Below are 21,520 nucleotides of genomic sequence, written 5' to 3' on the forward strand. Positions count from 1 at the left end.
TATTCTAGTCCTTGTAATATTGTCTCCATTCTAGGTTCCCACAGTTTGCATCAAAATGATCATCAATAGCATTGCAGGCGTCAAATCCCACAGATAGTGGTTCACTAAGATTTGTTCTGATGCGACTCTGTCCAAGTAACCTGCCATGCCCATTATTTGTTCGCACCTCTGTCCACCATTGATGGGGTACTTCTTTCGGATCATAACAGGTTATTCTACCACTTTCATTGCATCTTGCATATTCTGTCTGGTTCACATAACATGAGCTCAGCTTTTGCCCTTCACAGGCATAGATGGTATGATATACCAGGGTTTGTTCCTGAATTCTCCTTCTCTGGGTGTTAACAATGCATTCGCTACAGTTCTGAGAATGCCCTTGGACCATCAGGGTCATGCAGGACCCTAAGGGGTTGCAGCCCTTGTTAAACCTTCTTGAGCTGTGGGACTAGTTCCTTCTCCAGTCTTGCCCTCTCCCTTATGCTTCTTAGAAGATGGTCCGGGCTCACTAACCTGTGGCCCTTTACATGGGCTTGATTCAGGGCAGATAGCCAATTCTCTGGATATATTTTCCAGAGAATCTAGATTTAGTTCATACCCACAAAACAGTGGCTTTCTCATATAGGCTTCTCAGTACCAGGCTTCTTCCACTCCCTTTTCTTCTTTTTCTTTGGATTCTAGAGTATGTCCTTACACTGGGGACAGAAAGCGGAGATTTTGAGACTATAACAGTATCACCATCGACAGCAATAATGGCATCTGCACCGTGTCTAGGCCAAATGGCAACTGGGAGGTTTAGGATGTTTTGGACATAACAGGTACTATCCTATTTCTGCTGGAGGTGGTATGCCTCCTGTGGGTTTGGGGCTCTGAATCCTTCTACTATGGCCTGTATAGTTTCCAACAGCTGCTAATACACTCGTCAATATGCATTTCAATATATACAGATAATATTCAAAAGATCGTTATGCCCAGATACATTTCAAGTCCTTTTGAGCTTTAACCTTAAGGTCTCCAGGAGTGGATTCAACCTTCCATGTCTCTGGTATGGGTCCTTTTACTCAAGATGCATGCATCCACCCCTTTTCTGCCATCCTTGTAGCTGTTTCTGTGGTAAGCAAGACAAGATAAGGACCTTCCCAGTGTGGAGACAACAACTCTTCTTTCCAAGTTTTTATCAAAACTTTATCTCCGGGCTGTATTTTATGAATGGAGAACCCCAAGGGCACATTTTGAGCCAACATGCCCTTCTCCTGAAGTTCATTTAATTGTTTTCCCAGAGTTATCACATACTTATGGGTCTCATAGTCTTCTATCAAAGAATGATCTAAGGGCATTCCTTGAGAATACAGCATACCGTAAAGCATCTCATAAGGTGATACTCCAGTCTCCCCATGTGGCATGGTTCTTATGTTTAACAGTGCTAGTGGTAAACATTTTACCCATGATAATTGAGTGTCACTCATCAGTTTGGCCAATTAGTGTTTAATTGTCTGATTCATTCTCTCAACCCGCCCAGAACTTTGAGGATGCCATGGCGTATGATATTCCCATTTAATGCCCAGAGCCATAGTTAAAGCCTTCAAAACATTTGAGGTAAAATGTGTCCCCTGATCGGAATCAATGTTTCTGATTAAACCAAAGCGAGGAATAACATTCTCCAATAGATTCTTAGCTACCACTACGGTGGTGGCTCACGCTGCTGGGTAAGCCTCTACCCAATGTGTTAATTGATCCACGATTACCAACAGATACTTATATTGTCCTACTTTTGGTAATTCAGTAAAGTCCACATGTATTCTCTCAAATGGTCGGTATGCTGTCCTTCTTCCTCCAGCAGGTGCTTGTCTAATCACTTTATTATTTATCTTCTGACACCTTAAGCATTCCTGGATGGTTTGTTTGGCTATCTCGTATATTCCTACACACCCATAAAATTTTAGAAATTGATCACTCAGTGCTTTTGTTCCCCAGTGGGTTTGTAGGTGTAGTTGTAGAAGTACACGCCTAGCTTGTTCCTTTGACAGTATCTCTCTTCCATCAGACAGAACCCATTTTCCTTCTTTCAGTTCTGCCCCTATTGTCTTTATAGTTTTTATTTCTGCATCCATATACTTTTTCTCTTGTGTCCCTTTTTCATTATCCGATTCCTGCAGGGTTAAAACTATATTGTGCTTCCTAAGAGCTGCTTCCCCAGCTTCTTTATCTGCTAGGTTATTTTCTCTTATGTGGAAGCCAGTTCCCTTCTGATGTCCGCTGACATGTACTACAGCAATCTCTCTAGGTCCTCTCAATGCCTGCAATTAACTAAAGTTTGGGTGAATTAGCCCTTTTCCTTGGGTGCCTGTAAGTCCCCTTTCTTTCCAAGCTTTCCCAAACGTGTGGACTATCCCATAAGCATATCTATAATCAGTATAGATAAATCCACTTTTCCCTTTCAATAGTTCTAGGGCTCGTAATAATGCATAAATTTCACATGCTTGAGTGAACCAAGCAGCACTGAGTGGTCCTGATTCCATCAGGACCGTATCCCTGTTTACAGTGGCATACCCAGATCTTCTCTTTCCACCTGCCACTCTGGATGACCTGTCAACAAATAGTTTTTCCCCTGTCTCTAATTTTGTCTCCTAGAGATCGGGTCGTATTTTTGCTTGCAATTCAATCACTTCTACACAGTTATGTTGTAGTTCTTTATGGGTTCCCCATATAGAAATGGTGCAGGGTTTTGTGCAGCAGTTACTTTTAGTTCTAAGTCAGAGGAGCCGATCAGGATGGCTTCATACTTCAGCATCCTACTGAAGCTATCCTGATCCATCAGTTAACCATTTTTCAGCCTTCTGCTGGAGTACTCCCCTAACATTATGTGGCATATATAACCTTCAGAGGTGCCCCAAAAGTGACTTTTCTAGCTTCCTCAATGAGTAAAGCAGTAGCCATGAGTGCCTGCAAACACGCGGGCCACCCCCTACTCACAGGGTCTAATAGTTTAGAACAATATCCCAACAGGTTTCTTGATTCCTGCCCATTCTTGAGGTAATACTCCATATGCGGTTCAGTTAGAAACATTTACAAATAGATAAAAGGCTCTTTCTAAATCTGGGAGGCTCAACAGTGGAGCCTCTATTAATGTTGTCTTCTTCGCAACTTTTCTTCATTTTCCTCGTTCCACTTAATTTTCTCCCCAGTCAGTTTTTCATATAAAAATTTTACCTTTTCACTAAACCCTTCAATCCAGGGTCTACAATATCCCGAGAGCCCGAGCAGTTGCCTTGCTTCCTTTTTCATTTTGGGTGATGATAGGGCTAAAATCCCTGATACCCTGTCAGGATCCAGTTTTTTCTTCCCTTGGCTAAGCCAATGTCTTAAGTACCTTACCTCCTTTCGAATTTTAATTTAGATTTTGAGACCTTCAACCCTTTTTTCCCTGAGAAGTTAAGTAACTCAGTAGTGGTTCTCCGGGTCTCTCTCTCAGTTTTCCCAGCTATCAGTAAGTCATCCACATATTGAAACAGTTTCACTTCCCCCTTTACCTCAAAAAGCTGTGATAATTTTTCTAAGGTTTGGCCAAATAGATTTGGGGATTCAGTAAATCCCTGAGGAAGTACGGTCCATCTGAGCTGTTGTCGCCTCCCTGTCTCAGGGTCTTCCCATTCAAAGGCAAAGTAATCCCGAGACCTTTCACTTAATGGGCTGGCCCAGAAAGCATCCTTCAAAGCTATTACACTATACCATATATGCTGAGCTGTTAAATGGTTTAGTATATGGGTTTGTCACTACTGGGGATTTGGTCATGGTTCGTTGATTCACAGCCTTAAAATTCTGAACAACCTATACGATCCATCAGCTCTATCAGCCTTTTTTACCAGCAGAATGGGGGTATTATGTGGGGACATACAGGCTTCCAGCATCCCCTTTTGGAGCAACCTATCTATAACTGGTTTAAGTCCTTTTCTCCCCTCCAGTGGGATAGGATATTGTCTAATCCTTATTGGCTGTTGCAGATCCACTATTTCTACCACCAAGGGTTCCATATCTAATTTTCCTGAGTCTCCCTCTTGATACCATACCTGAGGGCCTATTTCTCCCTCATCTTCTTGGGTTAGGGTATATAGCTGAATTTTTAATTCTCCCTTCTGGCTCTTGATTTCCAACACCAACCTTATTATTAAGTCTCTTCCTAACAGATTGTGCTCAGCCTCAGGTACCAGAAATAGGTCATTGAGACATAGTTTCTTTTCTGACTCTATTTCCACATCCTCCAATATAGGAACTTTAAAGGGTTCCCCTTTTGCCCCTACTACCGTGATATTATTCTTCCCTTCCTTAACCCGTTTCGGTAATTTTCTAATAGTTGATTTCTGTGCCCCCAGTATCTACTAAAAAATAAACCTCTTCCCTCTAGGGACCTACTAATAATTTTAGCAAGGGATCATTTGAAGTCCAGGTCCCCAAAAGATATAGCCCATGACACCTCTAGTCTTCCTTATACATTTTTTTCATCCTCTTGCCTTTTTCTACAATTCCTCTGAATATGCCCCTTTTTGATACAATAGTAACAGATAGGGATTCCATCTTGTTTTTCTTTCTGTTTGTCCTTCGGTCCCTTTTCACCCTGCCTTTTCCCTGATCCTAGGCAATTCATTTTCAGCTGGTGGTTGTTCTGATTGTTGTGAATAGGGAGGAGGTATATTATCCAGAGGCTCCCACTTTTCCTCTTCTCTATCCTTTTCCTTGTTAGTTCTAGTATTTAAAGTGAATATCTGGGTTGTGGGAAAGGGGTTTGAGGCTCCTATCCATAGATAATCACTCTCGGTTAAAAGACTCCTTAGAGTTAACATAGAGGTTCAATGCCTGATATACCCAATCCCCAAAGGATCCAAAAACTGGCCAAAAAGCATGTGGCCTTAAAGGTTCTTCTGGCCATTTTATCATGTACAATTGAGCCATTTTTTCTTTATCTTTTCCTTTCCTGGATTCCCAGTCATCCCAGTATTTTAACATTATCCCCAATGGGCTTTCTGGTGGAATGTCTGGTATTTTACTTCCCTTTCTAGATTGGAGACCCCTCTTTGAGCCTCCTGGGTCCGAGAGTCTACTTTTCTCCTGACCCATCCTGGAACCCTTAAAGAGGTTCCGAATCCCTGACTGTCTAGAGGTGTCTTGTAAAGTGGCTGGCCCACCCATGAATTCTTAAAGCAGTTGCTTCGGTCCTTCGCTGGCCGAGTCCCTCACGGGAGATCAGAACCGTGGTTAGAAGACCTCCACACTCACTTTGGAACTAAGTTCCTTCTCAGTCACACCCTTATACACAGTCACACAGCCGAATCCCACCCAGCCGAATGGTATACTCACAGATCCTCTTCATTCGGGTCTTTTCACGCAGAATTACGGGTCACGGAGGAAGAGCTCTTGCTTCTTTACTTGCCTCTTTTGTTCGGAATCTTATTGGACTCTAGCACTGCTATCGGCAAGGGCCGCTAGGGTGGGGCACCTCCCTTAACCGGTCGTAGATCCAAAGTCCAAGCAGATCACGTCGGGGTCACCAAATTGTTATAAATGAGGATACAACTCAATCAGAATTTAGCAGTATTTATTATAAATGATAAAAGGTAAGTAAACAGCGCTGGGTGGGAGGGGAGTCTGCGCTCCACCAGCACACACCCCCTATACAACAACGTGTTCCCTTTTATGCTTGTTGTGCTGATGCATATTCATTGCTGTACCGGGAAATGGCGTGGCTATTCAGATTAGTTCTTGACATAGGCGTTCCTTTCCTGGTGCCTGCATGCTTAATGTTGAGGGTCCCTTTGATGGTCATCGGGGATGAAGTTAGACGTCTTCCTCACTTGTCCTCTTTCTCACCCTGAAGAGCTGACTTCTTTCTTCTACCATATAAGGTGATTTGTCCAATACAGCAAAGCTCAGCTAAATATTTCACAATACCATATCCGCATGGCTGCTCCTAATGCAAGCAACCGTTTCCTACACCTGTTTCCCGTCTGTCACTCTGCCCCCCTGCTTAGTCTACTTAGTGTTTTTCCATTGTTCTATACCAATTATCTAATTGACACGAATTATTACTCCAGGTATCACATTTGGAGCCTTGAGATGTGAGATGTGGCCGGTGATCTTGGAGGCACCTGGAAGCTTCCACGTCCTCCACTGCAGTGTCCTTATAGGGTATGGGTGGTTCTGCTGTGGGAGAAAAGATTTCTTTTTACTCTGCTGATGTGTAAATTGCTTAATGCCTGTCGTTGTTATTTCAGTCAGCAGTTGTTATTGCTGAAGCTGCCAAATATCTGCTTGGGTTTGTGACTTCTGGTAGAGTTGGTCATAGTAATGTTGAGCCTGTTGTTTTCCCTTTGGTGCGCTGCCCAGAGCGGGTGCTTGGGAGGGGAGATTTAGGGTCTGGTTGCTTGGGGTGTTTATAACCATTTCTGGGAGCCTCGGTTTTCTACGAACCAGATGCCCAATCTGAATTCCTTAGAGGAGATCATTCCCCAGTCTGAAGCCTGTGGGGAAGGGACATTTAAGAGGAGCTGACCCTTGCAGTCTGGAAGAAAGGTTTGGGGTCGCTTGGCTGCCTGTGACTGTGTGTGAAGATGATCAGCGTGAGAGGCCCGGAGCACGGAATGCACAAGAATATAAAAAATTGGGTGTAGCATTTCTGTGCTTTATTAGCCCTGGCTACGCTGTATGGTTCGGTAACCCAAGGTGTGCATTGTTTTAGTATTGGCATGGCAGCCTCATCGCTTCAACCGAGACTATGTTGAGACTTCATTGTTAAGGTATCTTTGCAACTCGTACAACACTATTTTTTGGAAAGACAACAGCTTGGAAACTTTTTTTTTTTTTTTTTTTTTTAATTGTCACTCTTGGGATCGTAATCCCTGGGATTCTTGACTTGGGAGTGCTGTCTCGAGGCAGCCCAGCCCTGCTGCAGGGCCATGCGGGCACTGCTGTTGGCGGGCCGGGCGAGCTGCCGGCCCCGTCGCTGCCTCTTCCTCTGCCCGTAGTGCTGCCCGTAGTGCTGCCCGTAGTGCTGCCCGTAGCCGGGAGAGCTGCACAGGGGCTTGGGTACTCGGGGAGCCGCAGGGGCTGCTGCGGGACGCCAGGGGTGATGCTCTGGTGGCTCCCGGCCACCCTGGAGCTGAGGGCGATCGGAAACTCTCCTGGTGCAGCTTGTCAGCTTTTCAGAAGCCGGAAGACCCTGGGGGAGACGTTTGCTTTCCTCTGGGCTGGGGAGGGGGCAGCATCACCTCTGGTACCCATTGCCCTTTTCATAAGCGTTTCGGGGAGATTAAGGCTAACAGCTTAGGTCGTTGTCTCCATTTACAAAAGGCTAGCACCGCTAAGCACCCATTCATCGTTGGGGCATCGTGCTAACGTGCTCACTGCTGATTACCCGAGTCGTGCCCAGGGGCTATGGCAGTTTGGCTCCAAACACAAATGAGCTGGGATTTCTGGAGGGAAATCGTCTTAAATGTAGTAGATAGTCTTGGAAGGAATGGTTGGATCTGCAGGCAAGGTCAGCATCCCAGGAGGGGTGGCTGCGGGGGGTGGGGGGGTGGGGAAGGTGAGTTCCACCCTCTTTTTGTCTCCCTTAAGGCTTAGGGTTTGGTTTCTGCAGGTTTGGGAGATAAAAGCCAAGTCCATTCAGGACTCTTGAGCTTCTGTTTCCTTACCTGTAAAAATGAGCGTTTAAGCTTGGAGCTCACTAATCCCAAGTAATTTATATAGCACTTGTTGATGCATCTCTGATACTACTTTTTTCTTTTTTGAAGTCACTACCTTGGGTAAAGAAGTAACTTTCTTCCTTTAACTTAAGAGGTTTATCCTGCTTGAAAATATGAATTTACTGACCTGTTTGGCTTACTATATGGGGTTTTGTTGAGGGTACTTTTAGGATAATGCAGATGTGGAAAAACAAGAAGTAGAGAAAAAAAGAATGAAACTGTATTCTAGGGAAAAGGGCAGTATGTGTAAGCTGAGCTGGAGGGGGAAAGGAAACATCTCGTATTGCTGGTGAGAAGTGGCTGGATTTTGATAAGAGGAAGCAAGTGAAGACAACAGGGATCAAAGTGGAAATAAAGTGATCAGAGAGAGAGAAAGATCGTATGCTCTGCTTTGCAGGCTGACAGTAGAGCTCCAGCGTGGTTGGGGTTTTTTTGTGTGTGTGTGTCCTCGAGTGAGTATTGCTTTCAGGTTCCACTAATATATGCTCCTTATACTGGCATGGATTTTGTATTTCCTTGCTTAAAATCCTGGATTTAGTAGGAACACTTGAAATACTGCTTGTGCCAAGAAATGGATTTGGTATGGTGTCTCTAACAAGTGTATATGTGAGGCTTTGATTTGATTTTTAGCAGATTTTAAAGAGTCTTTTTTTCTTTTTTGTCAGATTATGTCTACTTCGAAAATTCTTCAAGTAACCCATATTTGATACGAAGAATAGAAGAGCTCAATAAGGTAAACAAAGTTTTCCATCAAGCCTTTGAAGCTAATTGATTTCACGATCTGTTTGATGTGATTAAAATCAAAACAATTCTTTAGCAGTTCTCTGGTAATTACAAGCTTAAAAGTACTTTTGTTCTGATAACTTTCCGGAATGTTTTGAGACCTGCTAGATTGTTCTCCTTTGGTATGAGAGGGCTGAGCGTCAATGGCAGGTCATTCGCAAGGTGATTGTGCCTACTTGTAGGGCAGGAGATCTCTGCAGTTCTTCCGCTCTGTGCCAGCATCAGGCGATATGGAGATAATACAAGTTTGCCTAGAGGCTGTGGAGACCTTGTAACTTGATCTTTCTTGGGGGAGACTCTTGCTCAGCAGGAGGGTTTGGAGCTGTTATCTGCTTCCTCAGACTTTGTCTTTGCTGCTTGTCCTTTGGGCCTCTGTATTATTTCATCTGCTAAATTTCCCTTTCATTGGCTCCAAAAGGGAAGCATGATAGCTTCTATGTGGGAAGCCAGCTGAAGGCCTCGCTGCTGAAATTTTACCTAGTTGAGGATGGATGACTGTTAGGAAGCAGTTAGCTGTGTCCTAAATGTGCCGGTTTCTCAGGTTTAATACCAAAGTGTCCGTTGCAGCCCGTACAGAAGTAGTGTAACATTGCTGGTTTGGATTTGAATTTAAATTAGTGACTAAAATTAGATCTCTCTCTTCAGCCACCAGTGATGGAAAAAACATGTTTTTCTAAAGCAGTTACTTGGAAGAGAAAATTTATTGATACAATGACAAACAAAGGATCTGAAGGCTTAGACATCCTTGTAACCTCTTCTTTTTAGTAGAGGCCTTTTGCAGAAATACTTTGTCTCCCATTGATAGAACTCACTCTTGTTTCCGAAATGTTCACAGTGTATCCATAGACATGAGGTATCCGTAGCAGATTTGTTGATCGCTTTCTAGGAAAGTGTTGCTTTCCCCTCTTCATTCTTCCCCCACTTTGAAAAAAGAACTTTCAGCCTGAATGGCTCATCTTGGTGCAGCTCTTGCTTGAGCTGTAATTTTTCTGATGTACTGTTGGAGATGGGTCTTTCAGGCTGAAACGAATCATGCCTGAGCAAATAAATTAAATAGATGATTTTACATTGCAGCTGTCTGTGTTTTAACAAAATGGCTCCTGCCTTTGTATTTTAGTTCCTCAAAATTTAGAAGTTCTGAATTATTTAACAGCAAAGCATGGAAATCTTGCAGGCTTTGTACCGAAACCTGGTAGGCCGCAAGGGGAAATATTTGTGCATGTGTATGTTGTCCAATTACTTTTTTTCCTTTGTGTAGGAAAACTGGTGTTATAAAAGGTGAAAATTTTTCCTCCATTCACATCTGAGCAACAAGCGTGTAAATCAGTTTTTATGTTGCGTCCTTGTGGACAGATTGCTTGTCCACTACCTTTTTTGGAGACTTCCCAGACTGGAATTTATGTCTTAGTGTTCTGGTTTCTTAGTGTGTGCCATTGTTATGGTTTTCAAGGACTCTTCAGTAGCAGGATACAACTCTTTGAAGTTACATTTTCATTATTTGTTGGTTTGTTTTAGAGACAGTAGGTTGGTTGGGGCTGTTGCAAACCCAGTGTATTTCCCCTAGAGTTTGTCCAAAGCCAGTTTCACAATTTCACAGGTGCCATCTTACAAGTGATTGATCACCTATCTCATTTTAAGAGTTCTAAGAAAAAAAAAATCCCAAACTTTCAAAGATCCAAACTTTTTTGTACGTTGTCAATGATGCAGAGTTTATTGCCTGGTGCAGCTTCCCTTGTTCTCCTTTTGGAATCGTTTTTCTGTGTTGGCCGTTGTTTGGTGCCGTTAGAGAACGAAAACCTTATGTGATTTCTATTGTGAAAGTAATAATGGCTGGGTTCGTTTTTGCTTTCCTGCTGTCTTAACAGACTTGGAGAACAGCCTAAGCCTGAATCCTGTTGTTATATTTCAGTTTTATTATTGGGATTTTAAATATGCTTTTGAATTCTACTTAATGTAGGCATTGCCTGAAAAGTGGCAAAGTGGCTTGTTAATGTATTTTAACTGCAGGTAAGTGTTTTTTTTCTCACCCCTTGAAACATCGGTAACTTCTAAAAATGGTGATCCCACAAAAACAATTAGGAGGGAAGGACCAAACACTGTTTCCCTACCTTGAAAGGGATCACACCAGAGTCTGTGTGTTAGATAACCAGTGTGCAGCTGGAGGGTGCCAAAAGGCGATGCTGTGTAGTTCTTGTGCAAAATTCCAAATTACTTATGAAGTTTCTAGTTTGGTGTGTACAGTTCAGTTCTTGATTTGTGCTCAGTGCTTTTTCTTTTTTCCTGTTTCAGACTGCCAATGGAAATGTGGAAGCAAAGGTGGTATGTTTCTACAGGAGAAGAGACATATCAAGTACACTTATTGTATTGGCAGACAAACATGCAAGTAAGCTTGTTTGTGTTCAGATTGCTTCTACAAAAAATTGCCAAAATTGAGTAGAACTTTGATACTGCAGTTACAATTATCAGTATTATTATTAAATGTCCTTTTTCTGTGCTCATCTTCAGGAATTTGCATTACTTGTTTGGCTGACTTTTTCTTTCTCCCCCTGGCGCCTGCCGCCCCCCCCCCCCCCCCGGGTGTATGGCTTGAATATGGTGGCAACAGAACTGAAATTTTCAGTTAGGGTTGAATAAAATACATGTTACTTGCTCCACAGTAGTGAATTTATTAATTTTGGGGTGAGAGGAAGTTTTCTCCCTGTCTCATATGTTACTTCTCATGAATTATTTGGAAAAAACCCTCAAACTTACTTTATGAGTAAATCAAATAGACTGAACATAGGAAACAGACTTGAAACTTAGCTAATAGAAACGATCTTTAAATTTCGTTATTAATATTTTTTGTATAGCTTTTGTCTGAACATGCTCAGGCAATACACTTTAATAGCACTGAATTGTAGGACATCTGATCGCTATTTTGAATATTTCAAGTTCTTTTGTTAGGAAAAACCAATGCCTGTACTGAAATGAGACTTAAAAACTGTAACCTTTTTGAGTACTGTAGTTACTCAATAATTAAAAAAAAAAAGGCATGAAACTAAAGTATCAAAAAATTCAGGACATTGTTCATGACCTTATATCAGTCACCCTTGCATGTATGCCTTGCATAACTAATAAATTTCTTGATTTTTATTATTTCAAAGAATGTTGTGTTAACTTATGTTTATTCCCATCCCAGGGAGATCAGAGGCATGTGAGATATCTTGCTGAGTAGAGATGGAAGCTTATTTCTAAACAAATTTAGTGTTATGATTATCTTTCAATTATAGAAACAGTTTTAAAATGCTAAAAAGTGCATACAAAAAATAGTTATATGTCAGTATAGATCAGATATTCTTTCAATTATAGAAACAGTTTTAAAATGCTAAAAAGTGCATACAAAAAATAGTTATATGTCAGTATAGATCAGATATTTGTGTATATAAATCTGTAAGGCAAGATACTGCAAAAAAAATTCAGATGGTTTAAGAAAAAAAAAAAACAACCTGAAAAACACCAACCCACACAAAATAACTGAGAAGCTGGTGTAGATCTTTGTGTTCTGAACCTGAAAGGAGGTGAGCATGATGCACTAGCTGGCTCTCAAGGGGAGTATCAGTCTCCAGGGAAGAAATAATGCAACATATTCCATGACATTGGGCACTTTATCTGGGGTGCTTTCAGCCTGTTTTACCCCATCCCAGTTGCCAGTGAGGATTAGATTTGAGTTCGTTGCACCTTCCTCTGCCAGTTCAGCATCCCTCTTGTCCTGTCCTTGCAAGGTGATGGACACAGTCCTAACAAAACAGACATTACTGAAACAGATGTGTTGAAAGGGAGAAAAAGGCTAAGCAGGAGGAGTTACTAAATGGTTTTTACTTGTAAACAGTGGAGTACGTGTGATGTAGCTGTTCAGATTGCTTAAAGTCTAGCAAAAAGCATGGACAGCCATATTAATCCTTGTAATTCAAGGCACATACGTAAATGAAAAAGAAGCAATCCTATCTGGGCATGTCAGAATTAGGATTTAGCTGCCAAATATCATTGTCTTTTAATGCACTGCTTGGTGCGTATATGAATAGACTGCGATGTATACGTAATACAGATCTACCTAGTTGTACTGCATGGGGATTGATTTAATCAGAGATTCAGTTTTAATAATGAATATAATGTCTTGCTGTGTTCTGGTGCTTAGTGCCATTGGGGAAAACGTGCAGCAAAATTAGCCCCTTATTGATAAATTTGAGTATTTTCTATTGTAGATTCAAGTCCAAATAAGTCCCTCCATTGCAGCCATACCTTGACAAAGAGTCACGTGGCCCTGAGATGAGATTTGGCTGTGTTGCAGAATTGTGGTAGCAGGCAAAGCTTTTTTTGATATCTCTTCAGTGCAGCAGTACTCATTTTATCTGAGAATACTGAAGCTTAATAGGAGCTTCACCGTAAACAACGTGACTATTGATTCCTTCATCTGTGTCTCACTTCACTAGATTTAGTAAAGGAAGCAGGTAGGAATGATTCAAAGAAACACGTCTCAGGCTGAAAATGAAAAACCTGCAAAGGCTGGTTTCTTTTTTGCGATAAGAAATTTAAGTTGTTTTTTTAAAATGCAAACAAATAATTCATTGTTCATATTCATATGTGTTTGAAAGACAGTAAAATTCTTCTGTAGCACAATCCTATTAATAGAGCCACCAGAGACAAATGAGGCGGTCTCCTAGTGTAAATTTCATTAGTAACTAGCATTTTTTCCAGTATGTTTCTTTCTGGTGCAGAATAAAATTGCTACTAAATGACTTCCATTTATGTAGATAGATGTGCTGTTGTGTGGCTTCCGTTCTTCTAAAGGAGGGAGAAGACAGTAAAGCTAAGCTTTTGGACAGCCATTAGTTCTTTAGTCTGGAAAAAAAATACCTATATCCTGCACGATATAATGAAATTAAATTTTGTGGATGTTAAGATTCTAGTGCAGATACTCAACAATGTCACTGACTTTGAGTTCATTTCCATAAAGTCTCCTGTTGCCTCATTTTGATGCATTTGCAGTAGATGTACGTATCTGCATCGCTGATCTTTTAACTGCCTTTGTTCAGCTGATTAATGGAGCTTTCTGACTGCAGACATTTCTGGATTCACAGAGTCTTCTGTTTAAGATGCCCTTATTTTAGACCTACTGTTGAGATCAATGCAGTCAGAGCGCCAAGTAATGGGAAGATAGGCCAGCACACGAATGGAAAAAGTGTATATATAATTCTGAAATATTTTTTCCCCTTCCAATAAAGGAAGGAAAAAGATGTGATTGTGAAATGAATGTTGCAAAGTTTTGAAAAAAAAAATAATACAAAAAAAGGCTTATGCTTTAGTTTGTATAATCCATCAGATCTCTGAAACTGACAAGTCTGAGATGTTGTCTTTTCTCATAACTCTTTATAAAGAGAAATGAGTTGGAAGCACCTTATTCTGTAGTTGGTGACTGTGAATTAGTACCTGATGTATGCAACCTGATTCTTGGATTTGATCTGTGATCTTACTATTTTTATCATATGATATAAAGCTTGTCTGGGCTGTCCTATAAATCTTTCAGCCTTATAATGGATTGCATACATTGTTAGTGCTTCTTATTCATAAGCCTCTTTAATTACCTCACCAATTATTCTACGGAATTTCTCCACCTGTTTCTGAAATGAGCCTGCTTCACCAGTAGCAGACTATTTAATGTTCTTGCCCAGAGACTTTGTAGTAGTTTAAGATGTTGTATGCAAACAAGATTGGAGGCAGAACTTGATAGAAGTGAAGTGGGAAGGGCAGTTTACTCCTCAAGCTACTGTTGGATGCTGTGACTATATATTTTCTCTATATAAAGTGTCTGTATAATGTCTCAAATAGTTCCATGTATAATTAAGGCAGTATTTCTGACAGCAGGAATACAGCCTCCTATCCTCCCTCCTAACGATCCACCCCCCACCATCTCCAGATATTTGTGATCTGTTTTAACGACCACAGTTTTTGCTTCATTAAAAATGCTTATCCTGATTTGTAAAACAATGGAGAAGTGAGTAGTTAGTGCTGGCCGGTTTGGCAGGTTTATGGTTAGCTTTCAGCAGCTGATGTTTGGGTGCCAGGCACACATGGCAGTGTGGTTTTCTAGGTGCCAAAGCTTCTAAAAATAAACGTCTTGTAGTGTTGAGGTAGTGTTGCTCAGTCAGTCCGTGAGTTGCATGAGACCTGTGTGCCTAAACAGATAGGAGGTCTATTGAGTTTGGATGTTTGCTTATTTTTTTTTTAGTTTTAGATAACACCAGTCTAAATGCACTTTGGCAATAGCTTCACAAATTAGTTTGGTGGGGGTTTTTATATATTTCTTCCATTTTATTCCCCTTCTCCTCCATTTTCTCCCAACAGCACACATGCAGATTTAGGAGAAGTCAAAATCATTAATCCACTCACACTTTGGCTCTGTTGTTACTGAGAGGAGGAAAGTGGTTTTTCTCTCATGGGGGTGGTTTGGTTAGGAAAGATATACTAAGTGTCGAAAATAGTGTCTGTTTGCTCTGTCTGCTACCTGTAATAGTAGCCACAGCTGCAAAGGATGATCACAGGAAGTTTCTGGAAGGGATCACAGTGGGATGTCTCGATAATGTGGCAAACACCTTCTGAAGTGTCAACGTTATAAGGATTTCTATTTGTTAACATGTTCACTGTATTTTCTATAGCTATCAATACCTGGGTTTCAGTAGAGAGAAAAAATTAATAAGGCTGAGGCTTAACAGACCTTTTGAAACTGGACCTGGGGGAAGGAAGGTGGTGGTTGGTGTATTGTTCTTCAGATGCTTCTGAGCTGCTTAGTTGAGCTGTTAAAGCACCAAGAGTTTAAGCTTCCCTTGCTACTGAAAGAACTGTTGTGCAGGTCACTAGCACTGGCTTTACTGTGTTTCCCAATGTTTTGACCCCATTTTTTTTTCTTTTTCCTTTACATTTTTTTGCTATTGATAACCATGCTGATTCTGTTACTGCAGACTGTCTCCCAGGCTGGACAACCTCGTGTGCTCTCTAAACCTTATTTCTGTATCACGTTTGCCTTGCTGCCATTTCTGAATTGTGCTATGTAGCTACTTGTACAACACCCAGAATGCAGAGAAAGGGCTGATGCTTTCTGCCTCTGGTGCAGGGAGCCCAACCTGATCTATAGAAAATTGCTATTCTTTCTAGTGTCTAGCAAATATTGATGTTTAATTTTGCATCTCACATACCCAGTCATTTTAAATTACAATTACTGCCTCTTGGGTTTCTCCTGCCAACTCAAAGTTTACTCTTTCTAATTATTTTTCCCCATATATGTTAGCTTCCACATGAGTCCTGCTGTTCGTGTCCAATCTGCCTGTCTTTTGTTTCCAATATAAGTCATCTTCAAGTTTTGTTAATGTGCTATTAACAATTCTTTCATCAGATATTAAATAATAAATACACTTGCAGCATTCCACTGACGACTACTGCATAGCTGATATATTACTATTTGTATTAAGACTAAATGTTTAGTTTAAAATTTGCACTGGCACATCTATCAAGCAGAGCTTGATTTTGATGTAAAGCTTTATGAGAGCATTGAAGTTCCAGTATACTGCACCTACTGTATTCCCATACCACTTATCCTACAGGGCTGTAAAAAATGCAGGCAAGTCTTCCTGAAAAGATTTCTTCTATTTTTAAAATATCTATATAATTTATTATTATTTTTTTAAGACTGTGGTCCTTATTTCTTAGGGGCTACCATTCTTGAGGGTGAAGGTCTGCTTCACTTAGAGCTTGATGCTTGAGCTATAGGAGGGTGAAGTGCAGCTGTGTGGTACAAGCTTGTCACGGAACCAGAGGCTGGGCCAGACCCTGTGGTGGTTTATATAGCCTGACTGAAGCCTTTGTTGTCCCTGCAGAGCCGGTGAGGTGGTGTTAGTTTTTGTCGAAGCCACTTCTGCATTACTACAGTGAGGCAGAGGATCCTGTGCTGGATCCAGTCCTGTATTTCCTCCTCCTTCCCTTCATTCCCAATGTATTTGCCAGGTTCATTCTTTTCAGTACTAAATCATGGCTGCGAAAAAGAAAGGGGAAAGATGCTTGTGTAGATTTGTTTGTTATTTCTGGGAATATTCCTACCTGTCTTTGGGACCTATGACAGTTTAACTTCTGCCTGTGCAGGGAGTTGTTTGTTAGCTGTAGAAATGTCTGCAGTGTTTTTGTTTGTTTGTTTTAAGAAAAAAGTATTGTGCTTTTTCATTTTGAAAGGTTGTGCATAGCAGAGCTGGCATAAGACGAAAATGTGTGCTTCCCACCTTCCTTATTTTATTACGAAAGCTAGACATATAAATAAAACGCTGGTTGGAAGACAAGCCTGTCTGAAGGGACGTGCTTCCTGAGATTAGCTTGGTGGTGCTGGGTGGTTTCATTTTGCTTTATAGAGTTGATTGGCACGTAGTGGTAGATATATATGTATATATTTTTAAACATACAATTTTTAAAAGCCCTAGGTTATTAAATATACTGAAGATAATAGGTATTTTAGGTTGTTCCTTACAGTATTTTTCCTGCATTAGATGGTGTACTATTCAATCTCCAAAAGCTGTTTTAAGTGGAGGCATAAATGCCTTTTCATTTGTGCATTCTTTGGTTTTTAGGCAAGCTAGCTTGGAACTTGCTCACTTGTTTGTGGATTGCTGCTGGTATATTTATAGTGTAGGTCAGCAGCCACAATATTAATTTTCAACTGAAACAGAATCCACTTCAGTAAATAAATTGCAGAACCATGAAACTGTGGCTCAAATGTAAATTTGGCATTCTAGTTCCTAGGAAAATATTAAAATGTAAGTGCATGCTGCTCTCTGCTCAACAGCTCGTGTGCTGTAAGAGCTGTTGTATGTTGCAGTCTGGTTTAATTATGCTACTATTTTTTTCCCTTCCTTGCTGGAGCAGCTTACCTTGAGGGGCTTATAAACCCCAAGTCTTTTTCCAGGACAGTAAAACAGTTGTAAATTGTGGGGAACCTGAAGGGTACATAATTTTGTGTCACCCCCTTTGGCATAATGGTGGCCTATTTAAAACTAAATGCAACTTCAGTGTTTTATAAAATGAAGAGCTCTCCTTTCAGTTTGCTTTATTTTGGGATAACTATGAGGATTATAGTTAACTAATCTTATGGGTATATAAGTCATAACTGTGCCTGTATGTGTTTCTGACTAGAAATGTTTCTTGGCAACAACTGTTGAATTAAGCTGCAGGCATAAGCCTGCTCTTTGAGAGTGCTGCTGCTGTAAAATTAGAGCTTTACGATTCATATATGAGACTTTATAGCGCATTCTACTACAGTCTGGGAAACTTCTGTGGTTTTGGAAAATACAGTAACTGCCTTAATTTCTTAGGGAAGAAAGAAGTCTGATGATACCTTATGCAGTCCATCATGGAGAAATTTTGCAGCTTATTTTGGAGTATTTTGCCTTTTGTTGCTTTTATCTTGCATAATTGACAGGATACTTGCTAATGAACACAAAACTTACAATTTATTTCTTACAAGAAAGTTGCCTGGAGATGTTTTGGATCAGCTGTGTATCAGTGTGGATGTGATTTCATATATTTACTTTGGCACTCACCTGAAAACTGGTTTGATGGAGCCTGGATAGCTCCAAGCCAGAGATGGTGGATTCTGACTGCAGAAAAAAACAAGCTTTTTCAATGCGGGAGTTGCAGTCGAACGTGTGTGGTGTGGTAGGGTAGGGTGGGTGGCAATGCTGACCTTAGGTCCTCGGTTACACTCCAGCTAATCTTGTGACTGTGATCTACCTACTGGCTGAGGCTGGGGTGAGGAGAATAAAATACTCTAAATAAGTACACTAAGCTTTTCAGTGGGCATTTCCTGCAAAAGCTGTTGAAGTCAGGATGGGGCAGAATGTGGTACCCTGGAAGAGGAGTAGGGTCTAAGGCAGCTGCTGCCTGGCAAAGAGGAAAGACTTGCTTTTACTGCCTCACTCATGGAGTGTTGGCTGCTTCCTGGTGAATCTAACAGTGTAGCCATGGTCTCCAAGAGCAGCTCTCTGCACAGCTTCTCGGTTGGCAGCAGATTTGTGTGACTTGGTTTGGTGAGCTAGTGTGACCTGTGTGTACCTGGGATGCTTTGATCCCAGTGGTGACAATTCTTCACAGGCATCGTTTAAAGGATCTGTACTAATTATCTAATTGTTCAGTTGGCTGACGTGAGGATTCAGATGAAGTTGGATTTAATCTAAATAATGTGTTTTATTTAGCAAAGGGTTTGGAGCAGCTCATTCTGGTTGGCGCAGAATCAATACGTGCACTGTTCTTGATGATCAATTTTGTCTCTTTGTAACTAGGGGAAATGGAAGAGGAGATGGAAAATCCAGAAATGGTTGATTTACCAGAGAAACAGAAGCATCAGCTACGACATCGTGAGTTGTTTCTCTCACGACAGCTGGAATCTCTGCCAGCCACACACATTAGGTAATGACTGTTTTCTTCCAGTGCTTTTTTATTCAAAAAACAAACGGCATTATTACTATTCAAGTATTCTTCAATGTAAGATTAAATTCTGTGTACAACTTCAGTAATACCATCTTGTGAATCACATGAGCATTTAAGATGTTTTTTCATAAAATATGTTTCTCTTTTTTTCTTTTTTTTTTTTAGAGGCAAATGCAGTGTTACTCTGTTAAATGAGACAGAATCCCTTAAATCATATCTGGAACGGGAGGTATGAACCATTTTGTGAATTGTGAAGTTTGAACAGTTTATTCTAGCACGGTTTAGGATTGATGGCTTTTTGCTTGTTTTCTAATAAGATGGTGGTTCTTTTATTTCTACTCATACTGGGCGTCGACAGTGGGAAGCTTTAGGCTCCATACAGTTTTTCATTCTAATATAAAACTTTGTGGATCTAGAGGCCAGACCTGTTGTTTACATCTTTGTGACAATAAGCTGCCTCTCCTGTAAAGAGAGCCTGACTTTCTCATCAGCCTGGCAGTCTGAAAGTTCAACCCTGGAGGCTCATGCCCCAAATAAGACGGGGTGGAGGAGATCCAGGAACTGTAGCAGAGGGAGCAGGGCAGCAAGCGAAGCTGTATTTCTATATATTTGCTTTGTCCTGAAATCTTAACAGATGTATGTTAATGTGGTTTAAGCTTGATCTTGCCTCAGATTTCTGAGGAGCTTAGTTCCCTAGTTTTTGAGTTCACTGTTCAAAATATTTACCTGTAGTCTTTCATATGCCGCCACAGAGACTTAGATCCTTGAAAAACCCGCTTGTCAGTTAACTCAAGTCCTGCAGAAATGTACCCAATCTGACTCTTTAAAGGTACCTCAAAGCCAGCACTTGAAACTGAATTGTCTTGCACTGTTAATCATTATTCAGAATATGAATCTTGGGGGTTACATTTTGAGGTATTTGGAGATTTGAAAAATTACTGTTGCAATATATTTACACACCTTTAATTGTGGCTAGACCTCTGGCTGCCAGCTGGGTTAGACAGGTGTGGGATTCAGCAATCTGGGAGTTTTACTTCAGGAGATTGGCAGAGTTTCAGTATGTTATTATTTGAATACATCTGCAAGCATTACATTTGCATTTGAAAACAGTAAAATGTTATACAACAGAGGAAATCTTGTAATTAAAATCAGTATGGTAACGGTCATTACCGGCCTTTAAGAAACAAGGAGAAAACAGGTCATTTTTTGCGTACTGTAGTCTGTCTCATAGTTGGACTTTCTTTTTAAATGCTTTTTTAGCTTTCATTAGTACTTATTTAAGCATAAATTTAATTTAACCATATACTCCAATTTAAGAGAATTTTAAACAAAGCACAGGGATTAAGTAGTTTGGTTTCTCACTGGAATGTGAAACCAAAAACATGTTGAGTCTGCTCAGGGCTGCCAAATGGCAGTGCTTCAAACAAGGGCCATTGTATTCAGAAATGTAACCAGCTAGCAGCCTAGGATATGCCAGTTCAAAAGCAGAAGTTAATCAAACTGAAATTATTTTAGATCTACTAGTACCCAACATTTAAGTAGTAGTGTGTGTTCTCGGTTGCTCCCAGCACATTTTTATTATCACAAATGTTACAGGTAGATACACTGATACAAGAGAAGGGAGCTTGCTTCCTCTAGTCACACAACTGCTCAGTTGCAGATGTAGGAATAGAAAGATTTCTTGTTTTTTCATCCTTTTGAACTCTCAAAATGCAAGATGAGTGATGCAGGTTATTTTTAAAACTGAGCAGGCGCTTAGAGATTTCACAGAATGAGAGAGTTCCCTGAATGTGTCCTGTCACTTAGCATGGTATTTTACTGTGGTGCAAACTAACTTGGACAGATGGTAAAGAAATTAAAGGCTCAGGAACACAAATGTGCTTGGGTGGAGGGTAAAGAGATTAAGAAAAGGAGATAGTTGTTGCCTGGTGAATTTGTAGCACTGGGTGGTATTGTTTTGAACTGTTTCTTCTCCCCCCCACCTCCCCCTTCTTAATCCATTCTTTACTTTCAGAATGTTTTGGGCTTTTTTTTTGACATGGCTTCTGTCAATAAAACCTAAGCTGTTCTAGGGAATCTTGTCATTTGATTTCTTCTATGTTATGACCACTGAAAGTAGGTTTTCAGCCTGAGGCTGTCTGCCTCAAAGGAGGTTAAACATGCAGACAGAAATTTTTAGGGAGATAGTAAGCACAGCAAAATTGCATTTGTGTTATCTCCGTTTTTCTCCTCCTACCCTTTCTCTGTCATCTTCCTCAGGAAGATTGCTCTGTTGCATTCAGAGAACAGGCTGAAGGGGGACTGGCATTGACTTCTTTACTGTGCCTGGCAAAATTGGGTTTGTAGCAGGAGTGAGGAATAGGAAGAAAAAGAGAAAAATCACTGGAAAACCTGAATTTCCTGTAGATACTGGATTCTCATGGATATCAAGAAGAGGGCATAGCCACTTAAGGCAAAAGCATTAGATTTCCCTGTTCTGTAGGAAACCATTTTACGTGTACCAT

The 21,520-nt window shown here is 40.8% G+C and overlaps 1 protein-coding gene across 4 annotated transcripts in view; it reads left to right on the forward strand.

Moving 5' to 3' along the window:
- Positions 1-21,520, forward strand: part of MTA1 (metastasis associated 1) — a 94,205-nt gene that overhangs the window by 15,873 nt on the left and 56,812 nt on the right. For all 4 annotated transcript variants that reach the window (XM_040610132.1, XM_040610129.1, XM_040610130.1 and 1 more), the window contains exons 2-5: positions 8,399-8,466; positions 10,806-10,899; positions 18,869-18,995; positions 19,182-19,245. In XM_040610132.1, coding sequence (XP_040466066.1) covers positions 8,399-8,466; positions 10,806-10,899; positions 18,869-18,995; positions 19,182-19,245 — 353 coding nt within the window. The remainder of the gene's footprint in view (positions 1-8,398; positions 8,467-10,805; positions 10,900-18,868; positions 18,996-19,181; positions 19,246-21,520) is intronic.

Source organism: Falco naumanni, chromosome 11, assembly GCF_017639655.2.
Source record: "Falco naumanni isolate bFalNau1 chromosome 11, bFalNau1.pat, whole genome shotgun sequence".
In the NCBI taxonomy this organism is placed as follows: Eukaryota; Metazoa; Chordata; class Aves; order Falconiformes; family Falconidae; genus Falco; species Falco naumanni.